Consider the following 10,646-nt stretch of genomic DNA (forward strand, 5'->3'; position numbering starts at 1 on the left):
TTTTCTTTATAATCAGGAAACTTAAATCCTCACTATTTGAAACGATAAACCTTAATTAACCGTGGAACTTGAACCCTCACTTAGATTTGCATAGTCACACATGGATGGAGGATAAACATTATATAAATTTGGCTGGGATGTCAAGATGATGAGAAAAATGAGATAAAATATGAAAAGTAGGAAGTGCTTTTCGTGTACCTTTTCTTTTTTATTATTCTTGCCTCTTTAGCTCTCAAGATGAGTCTGCTCTAGGTACTCAAAGCTCCCTTAGTCGTTAAGATAACATAAACAAGTTATAAAACTACTTAGTATATTGGCATTTTATCAAATGAACAAAGAAGATGACGAGGTGCTTTGATGTCATGAAACTTTATGATTAAAGAAAGTTTGATTCGTACTTTTCCAAAGAAATGTTGCTCATTTTCCGTTTCAAATGCCCAAAGAGGTGTTGCATGTCAAATCAGTGGTCTTTCGAGGATTTTTTTTATCTGCTTATTAGTTATTATTGGATTTCTTGTATGCTATAAAAAAAGAATTTTAAAAAGAAGATTTAAGTTTACCTAATAGGTGAAGATGTAACTCACGATCTAGTAGACTAGTAATTGTCTAGTGATATGGCCATTATGGTGTTTGTTACAGTAAAATGGTGGTGTGGGTTCATATCCTCACAAGCACAAGTTAAGCGGGTTTTAAGTGTAATAAATGTGTTAAAAACAAGTTGGAGATTATCAGATGACATAAATGGCCATATTATTGTTTAATGTTCTCTTTGGGGAGTTACGAAGCAAAGAACTATGACCTTATAACTGAGCATGTCTAGATCTATACATTAGAGCATTCTCATCCAACCCCTCATTTTATATGAGGGGTGTTTTTATAATTTAGAGAGTGATTTTGGATGTTGTGAGTGAAGAGTTTTTATATTTTAGAAAAACCAGTGATTTTTCGGTATATTTGAAAAGTTACTGTTCACCCCCTATAATTTTTTAATATTTTTAAAAAATGGTTGTGAGTGACAGAAAGAAAAAAGTTAATAATAAAGGTATAAAAAGTATTATTTAATTAAAATGAAGAGAGAAAATATAGTAAGTTTTAGTGTAATTTTTTGTTTAGGGACAGGGGGTTGGATAAGAATGCTCTTAGTCTAAATTCTTGCAATTAAAACTAGTTTACATCAACAACTTGCTCGGTATATGTTATTTGAACCGTATGTTTATTATATACGTGTTGTTCTCTAAGCTATTATTGATTGTGTCCGGAAAATCTAATGTTTGTAGCAATCAATATTGTATGTTTTATCTTACATACCTTTGTGATCAAGATTTCGCTTCTTTGTTTCTACACTTTAACAAATACTTAATGAGAAAACCAAGAACATGTCACCCTTCTAACAATATCTCAACCTTTCATATGACCCCAAATTTTTCATGTAGACTAGATTCTATATATTGTAAATTGAACTAATTAAGCATAATTTGGGTTGAATGTGTAAATTAACAACTTACTTAAACAAATCTCCTATACAATTCAAGAAATTAATAATTGCTCCACTTAATGTTATAGTAACCTCCTTTAGGATCTATCAACCCTATATAAGATATTGAAATAACCTCCTTTTCTTTGAGTTTCTTGAAGACATGTTTGGCCTCAACCGTGAAGATATCACTATGGTAGTTACGTCATACCAAAAATTGCCAAATGACTGTAATTACGAATTGTCATAAACCTTTTGAACTATTGTAACTATGCTAAATATCGCCTGAACGACTATGACTGAGAAATCATAAAAAATTGCTTGAATCGACCAATTTGGTTATGCTAAACTTGATTGATTAGAGAACTAATACTTGTGTCGAGGGTCTGACGATTGTGATTCTAATTATAGTAGATGTAGAATCAGTTGATTCGTCTTACGATGCTTGGCACCACGTCGAGTCAACAATGAACTTCTTTATCTAAGGTGTCATATTTGTTGCTTTAGATGTTTCAATACACTCAAACTCCATAGTGGACTAGACACTCTTCATGTATTGTTGTGTTAGGGAAACCAATCTCAGTGAATCAATTAATAAATCCATATATTAAACTTTTCTCATACGACAATTGTCCCTTAAGTGTCATTCACTTGCGTTTTTGACAAAACCTAAAATTTATAGTTTAACGCTCCTTTAAATATTTGATTCTAATTTTCATATTAAATAAATTTAATTCAACAAAACTTTTCTTTAAAATTATACCATAATCCCTGCTCATAGCTTATGATAGTATATATGAGAAAAGGGAGTAAAAGGCAATTCAATATTATGGAAGAAAAACATAGAAACACAAAAGCTTAAAGAGGTAGGGTCACATTTGATATATGGGGTGAAAAGAGAAATAGAAACACAAAAGCTTAAAAGGGTAGGGTCACTTTTGATATATGGGGTGAAAAGAGTAGAAAAACAAAAGCTTAAACATGTAGGGTCATATTTGATATATATATTTTTTTAACATAGAACCATATTCGAGATTACAAAATTATTTGGTGAAAATGCAATAATCAAGAGTATAATGACAATTTAATTGAGTAAATTTAACTAGCTCACAAAACTCGTCATGTTGCTGTGGTGTAGCAATACGAACTCCATCAATATCGGTTAGGTTCATAATGGTAATGATAATATATCCAAAAAATTAAGCGCGCATAATAGTATTAACACTCTTATATCTTAGACGACAAGACAAATATAAACGTGCACAGTCAATTGGAAAAACATGTGCACTGCAACTGAGAATTGGCGTGAATTCGGTCACTATCTACATCTCATGTTATGGCACCAAAACTTAACTAAAAACTAAATTCTTCAATGTTTGAAAAAATTAACGACGAACCAAAAAAATTGACGGGTCGCACGACGAATCGACACGAATGAAAATATAATGTTTTATAGAACATAAATACTCAAGAGGTATTCAGCAAGGTGGTTCAATTTCCCAATTTCTTTTCACTCAGCCATGGAGGCGTTGTCGGTGATAGTTACGAATACATGTTCCATCGGGCCTTTCAAAGGTTTCAAATCACCCAATTATGGTCCTCTTTTATCTCACTTGTTATTCGCAGATGATGCCCTCATAGTTGGGAGTGGTCGACAGAGAATGTTCGGGTTTTGATTCGTCTGCTGCGAATTTTCAAGTTATTATCAGGCTTAAATATAAATTTGAGCAAATCGATTTTGTTTGGAGTGGAAGTCCCTAATCAGGAGGTTAAACAAACGACGGAGATTTTGCATTGCAATTATGAGGAGATTCCTTTTATGTATCTTGAAATAAAGGTGGGAGCTAATATGAACAAAATAAATAGTTGGCAACCGGTAATTGACATTTTTTATAAAAGGCTAGCGGATTGGAAAGGTCGTGAGCTATCAATGGGAGGGCGTTTAACGTTGCTTAAGTCGGTTCTTGAATGCCTTCCAAGTTATTATTTTTCTCTTTATACAGCTCCGATTAAGATTTTGGAGACTCCGTAGGCGAAAGAAGAACATTTTTATGGGGTGAGAATGAAGATAAAAGAAAGATTTGTTGGGTGGCTTGGAACCACGTGACAACAGCTAAAGAAGATGGGGGTTTGGCTTAGGCTCACTTAAAAACTCTAATTATGCTCTAGTATCTAGGTGGTGGTGGAAGTTTAAAGTGTAAGAAGGAAGTTTATGGCGAAATATTGTGTTAGCAATTCATAATTCACTTAGAAAGTGGCCGGCACTCCCCTTCAATAAAAAACTTAATGGTACGTACTTGGGGAACCATTGCGAAAATTGATAACTTCCTTGCAATTTCTCAGTTTTCTTTATCAAAACTGATTAAAGAAGGGGTGGGGAACTGGTTGAAAAATCGTTTTTGGTTGGATGTGTGGCTAGACGATGGTCCACTAAAAAACACATTTCCTAATCTTTTTTCTTAAGAGAGGGGAAAGGGTTGCTTGGTGGCGAATCGATGTGATGAAAGAGATGGGGTTATAATGCTTAAGTGGAATTGGAGTAGACAGCCGTGGTATGTATCAGAAGTTAATGAGGTTATGGAGTAGTTGGGGAAATTATATAGTTTTAGATTCAAAGGTGGTAGTGACAAATGGGGTTAGGGCGGAGATAGCTCGCTCGGGCTCATTTTTGGCGGCTTCAGTGAAAAAGCTAACGCATCAAGCTGAACCGTTGCATCATAATAATATTTTATAATGGAATTCTTGGGTGCCTTTAAAAGTGAATGTGGTAGCGTGACGAGCCCTCCTCAACCGTCTTCCGACGAATGATAATTTGATAAAAGAAAAGTTATTACGAGGCTGGACAATTGTAGTTGTTGCTTTGCCTCAGGTGAAGCTGTGGACCACGTGTTTACTTCTTGTTATATTGCTTCTACTAGGATAGTGCCCGTGTTACACACGGGTATAACATATTTAAAACGTAATATATATGTGTATATTATAAATCTAGTTAAATTCAAATGTCATATTTAATAAAAAAGGATACCTTTACATAAATTATGAGGCATTAAATTGTTACTTTAATTCCAATACAAAACCATACAAATACTGACAAAGATAAATAAAAAGTTAAAACATCTTCATAACTTATAACATGAGAACAAAAAACATAAATCGATTAATAGGAATAGATTAAATATCAAATCTATTAACCATTAGTATAAAAAAATCATGCAGTTAAACCTTAAATCCAATAACAGTGAATCAATTTGATGTTGTTCTTCACAAAAATCGATTAAATACTAAATATAAATCATACCTGATAATTGCAAACGATGAACATATTTGATGTTGTTTGGATTATGAAACCGACAAATCATGAAGAACCGGTTATAGATGAGGCGAAGAACCTGGTTACAAATGATGGGGAGCGTTATGATTTTTGAACGAAGCATGTGCCTTTTAAAGAAGAAACAAGATGAACAAATTAAACCTAGTAAATTTAATAAGTTTTTTTTAATTCTAGCAATAATTAGAATAATTAATATCATAATTTTATATTAATAAGTTACAAAAATATAAAAGTCAATATCATTGATTAAAATTTTATTGTGAATATGTGGAAATTAGATTTATGGAAGATTGATGACATGGAAGCCTATGTGAACAACCTAGGTGAAAGACATGTGGACAAAATTATGTTGCTTTAATATATTAGTTAGATTAGATGGTTTGACATGACATTAGTTTGTGGTGTGATATACCCCTGATATATGTGTTTTTAATCAAAGATGTGTTTGATCTTCATAATCATATTCCTGACATTGAGCATAAAAAGAAGTTAGTGCAATCAATCGCCATAGTGGCGTGTTGGTGTATATAGAAAGCCATAAACAACTGTAATTTTCTAATATTTCGGTTAGAATTCAGCAGATTTTGGATGAAATTTAGGTGTTAAGCTACTTATGAATTAAAAGTAGTGCTAGAAGGTTGGATTTAGATTGAACTGGATGAAAATTTTTGGCTCTGTAATCGGTTTTGTTATGTTGTAGTTGGCTTATACATGAAGCTTGTTAGTGAGGGCTTTTGTCTTATTGAAATGAAATTTACTGTTAAAAAAACAAAAAAACTATTGGCCTCTAGTTATACAGCCTCTACTCTCTACCCGCCCAAAATAGTACACAATTTTCCCAATTTAATATTAACAAAAAAAAAAAGTGTTTTTTGAGTTCCAAAATTTGATTACTTTCAAATATTCTTTCCACATTTCTCCATCTTATTAATCAACCTTACTTTATACTAATCACTTTCACTCCATTCCACCCCACTCCAGGGAGAGGAGTTTCTCACGGCGGCGAACAATGACCTCCGACCATCACCACCACCGCCAGCACCACCCAATCCGCCCACCACCATCATCAACCTACCACCCCCACAACCACCATTACTACCCTCACTCCTCCTCCTCCTCAGCCTCCATCAAAGGCTGCTGCTGCTGCCTCTTCCTCCTATTCTCCTTCCTCGCCCTCGTCTTCATCGCCGTCATCCTCGTCATCTTATTCGCCGTCAAGCCCAAAAAACCCGAGTTCAACCTCCAACAAGTCGGCGTCCAGTACATCAACCTGGCACCCACAAACCCTCCTTCAGCCGCCTCTTTGTCCTTAGCCATCCGCATGCTCTTCACTGCCAAAAACGACAACAAAGTTGGCATCAAGTACGAAGTTTCCACGTTCCATATCATGTACCGTGGGATACCTTTAGGCCGAGGCACCGTACCCGGGTTTTACCAACCTGCCCATAGTGTGAGACAGGTGCAAACCACGGTGACAGTGGACCGGGTTAATTTGTTACAAGCGGACGCTGCTGATTTGATCAAGGATGTTTCGCTTTATGATCGGGTTGAGCTTCGGATCATGGGTGATGTCCGGGCTAAGATTCGGATTGTTGGGTTAACTTCACCCGCTGTGCAGGTTAGCGTTACGAATACTAACCCTTTTGTTGCTTTGTGGTGAAGTTAATCTAACTTACGCTTTTTGCTAATGTACGGGATGATATTTTGCAATGTTTTCAGACCGGACCCGGACTCCTTACCTGGTCAAAGGTTGGACCGACCCGGGAGGGCGGACCGGCGTTTGACCCGGATGACTTCATAAATATTTTAAATATATATTTACATATATATATAATTCATATACATATAAAAAATAATAATAACCAAAAATAATAATAATAACAAACTTTAATGTTTATTTATGTTTTATACATTGTTTTTTAAATATATGTGATTTATGTTTGATCAATAGAGACATCAATAAAGCTTGGTTGGTTGGCTTATGGGGTAATTATTAAAGCTTCTATCTCTGAAATGACCCAAGTTCGAATCCTGGTATGCACATTTCATTTTGGAGTTTATAAAAAATGGGTTTTACCAGTCTACCCGCCGGGTCAACCGGTCCGACCGCCACCCGTGAAACCTGGCCAGGTTTTTAGAAACGTCCAAAATACGTTGACCCGGCCCGGTATAGAGACCGGGTCCCGGTCCGACCGGCCGGGCCAGGCCGGGTTTCAAAACACTGATATTTTGGTTACATAATTTATAGTTTGACAAATAGCGAATGAACTACAGTGACTTAATAATTTTATTGCACCCCTCAAGCTCATTGTTTTAATGATTAATTCAAAAGAAGTTTAGTAATAATAAGTACTTAATGGATAAGATTAGCATAAGATCCGACAGTTAATTAACTACATATAAATATAATACAATTTGTGTAATTTAGGTATATATTTTCTTTTTTTTCTGGATGAAGGTAAGGTTTAATCCGTTTTACCCTTCTCAGCCTTAGCTATGGTATAGCACATTAATGGTTATGTGTAAATATATATACAATACAATTTGTTGTTTTGTATACCTTAGTGGTATTGTGTTTCGTATATAAATATACCGAAATATGTCTCTTTACAACCTTTTACATGTTAAATTATACCAAAAAGTTATAAAGCTAGATATGTGATATATTGTTTCAAAAGAAAAAAGGAAAGTTCTTAAATGAGTATCTTGAGTTTTTAACTACTTTATTTCTAAATTTGTAAGTTACAAAAAGAAGGATAGTGAATGTAGTTTTTATTTCGCTTAAATAATGACAAGTCTTCTTATAGCATATAACTCTAAAAAATCGGTTGATAAAATATACAAATAATAAAGCCTAACCGGTGTGGTTCAACATTAAAACCGGACAAAGCTGTCAAAAACTGTCATACCTATATGCATCTTTTGGATTTCAATCTGGTTGATTTGTTTCAGTTTAAATGGACTGAGTTTCAATAGATTTTAAACATCTCTACATTTGATGGACTAGATATGTTTTTATCCGTTAAATATAGGAAATCCAGTGTAAACCTATTCTTGAAGATCTACTTGGACAAACACAAATTTTTTTCATTTTAATTTCTAATTTAAAACTGGAATATTTACTTACTTCACGAGGAATGTTTCCTGAAATACGGGTTACTGTGGTGGTAGGGCCACTTTCACATGACGGTAAAATGTCACCGCAATCATTGGGAGTGGGTAGCGCGTATTCTTTGACTTTATTCATGCCATCTTTTACCTTTTTATCTAAATCAAATCCACGCATACATTTTTTTCTCAATAAATTTGAGGTAACTTACTATTATGCATATATTTTTTCCTTCCAGGTAACACATTATTAGTTTGAAGAAGATATTTTTTCGGATTTCTTTTAGTCAACATAAAAATAACCGGATAAGTACTATTACCTCATCTAGAAAAGATAGTCTTCTGATGCTACGGATGTCATTGTTTTAAATTTATATTCAGTGTAAAAGTCGTAAACAAGTTATTTAAAACAACTTTATGCTTTTTATTGAAAAGCAATACTTAAAGGAAAAGGGTGTTTGTGTATGAAGAGAACCGAGTTTGTAAAAAAAGTTATATAGCTCAAAAACTTTAATGTTTACACAAATTTTGAGTGTATTTTAAGCAGAATACAACTTTGTAAATTGTAAGATGTCCCTGAGTTTTCACGTGATTGGTAACCGGCTGATCAAGGTTAATCACTTAATCGGTTACCTATTTATCTTTACCGAAAAATTTGTAGGTTACGTTTGACGGATTTAACAATAATTATTGACATAAAAATATGCATAATGATATGATAATAGCGCTTTTTTTAAGTGAGTTGTTTATTTATTCATGATGATAAATGGTGTATTTTTTTATTGAGTTTGAAATATTGGTTGGTCCTATTAAAGATGGTGACTTCAAGACATGGATTGTTAAAAAGTAGAACATGGCAACATCAGTATATTTCAATTTGTTTGGAAATATACTTTATTTTTCTTTTTTTCAAATTTTAATTTAACACGTAATTCAGGTTTTCTATTGTAGCATGAAATATCTAACATTAAAAAGAAAATTAAGTATACAACTTAAGTGAATGTAACGCATATATATGTGATATTTACAGGTATCGATTGATTGTACGATAGCGATAAGCCCAAGGAAGCAATCCCTCAGTTACAAACAATGTGGATTTGATGGTCTGCAACTTTGACAGTCTCGAATCCAAATGTTTGAAACAAAGTGCAATCGCAAAAGGGATTGGAACACAAATTAGTGTAAGTCATCACCAATTTGAAGAAAAAAGAGGTTTAAATTAATATTCTAATTCTTGATTTATGGAATATATTTCTTTTACATTTTAAAAATTGTATTATGGATCTTCTAATTTAACCCGCTATACTATCGTTATCAATTTTCAAGTTAAAATCAGTTATTCGTTTCTAGCCATAATGTATAAGATTGTATGAATTTTTTTTTCGCAAAGGCCAATATCTAATAAACAAAAAAAAAGTAACTTACAAGAAGTAAGAAGTCCAGATGTACAAATAAACATACAACCAACCGACTAGAAGCACAAGATTGTATGATTACTTAGTAGTTAACTATTTTTATTGATATGAAGCTTAAGCTTTCAAGTACTTTTAAAGTGTAATCAGAGCCCATTTATAATTATTCTTTAGCCCATGAGAAAAATTTAAGCCCACGTAGTCTAGGTTAAACAACTAACTCCTGGCTTATAACTTGATAGTAGTTAGCTTGGTAAAAGTTCATTCATAATTCAGCTTGAGATAGTTTGGCTCAACCTATTGATTTTCCTTCTATATATTGATAGTTTGCTATGTTATTTGGATTCTCTATAGTTTAATATACAGAAAACAAGTAAAATCATCAACATAAGAAAAGAAAAACGAATCAATTTACCGAGCCACGTGTTGGGTTGAAAACGCAAGAGAGAGTTGAGAGAGGGGGGAGATCGAATGATTAAATAAGCCATTAGTTTTGTTTTGTTTTGTTTTAAAGGACAAGCTTATATAAAATAAAAACCACAATAAAAAGAACGTCAAGCAAGTAGCAAGTGGCCCAAAGTACATCAAACCAAACCAAAGAAATCTAGGAAACTAAACAACAAAACACATATAAAGGGAAATTTACAAAACAAAATTTGCACTAGACTCCCAGCCCTTTAATTTTGTATCTGTTTGTGATCGAAAAGAAAGAGTAGGCCACTAGGATTTAACATTTCCACCAACTTGTCTATTGAGCATTCCTTAAGCTTATAGGGATACACGTTTTTTTTTTTTTTTAAATCCTATAGGACATGTATGTCCAAATAAGTTTGTCAATTTAGCTCAGCCAAATTCTAAACTGGTTTGTATTTCACGTTTTATGTGACGGAAATTGGTAAGATTAGAATTGATTTTGGTTTGTTGGGATTAAATTTAAGCTATTTAATGAAGGCAACGATCGGAATTTAGAAATGGAAGAATGTGTTGTTTTGGATTGGCATTTGGCTTGGGGACACTACTTAAGAAGAAAGATTTCTTAGATTGTTTGGTCTTTAAAAGGAAGAACTTTGCTGCGTTGCGGACCATTTAACCATGTACAATTGGGAATTTGTGGCGTATGGGAGTGGACTAGACAACCGAGGGAGATAGATGAGATAAACAGGCTTCGGCAGATCAATAATGTGCTAGACAATGGGGTCGAGGATGGACTGGGTTTTGTGTAAGTTGGATGCTTTACCTTCTCGGATAAAAGTTTGAAAGCAAAGATGAATGAATTATCCTACCCGATCCCGACTTAGTTTGTCTATTGAAATAATTGGGT

General features: G+C 33.6%; 1 protein-coding gene across 1 annotated transcript; it reads left to right on the forward strand.

Annotated features, from left to right (window-relative positions):
* The first annotated feature begins 5,792 nt into the window (after positions 1–5,792).
* On the forward strand, positions 5,793–9,121 carry LOC143537719 (uncharacterized). Its single transcript, XM_077031427.1, has 2 exons — positions 5,793–6,423; positions 8,944–9,121. Exons 1-2 carry the CDS (start codon positions 5,815–5,817, stop codon positions 9,028–9,030), a joined length of 696 nt encoding a protein of 231 aa, XP_076887542.1. The 5' UTR covers positions 5,793–5,814; the 3' UTR covers positions 9,031–9,121.
* Positions 9,122–10,646: the final 1,525 nt, after the last annotated feature.

The sequence above is a fragment of the Bidens hawaiensis genome, unplaced genomic scaffold (genome assembly GCF_021521415.1).
Source record: "Bidens hawaiensis isolate Kalapana, Puna unplaced genomic scaffold, B.hawaiensis_p1.1 tig00011311_1, whole genome shotgun sequence".
NCBI classification, from domain to species: domain Eukaryota; kingdom Viridiplantae; phylum Streptophyta; class Magnoliopsida; order Asterales; family Asteraceae; genus Bidens; species Bidens hawaiensis.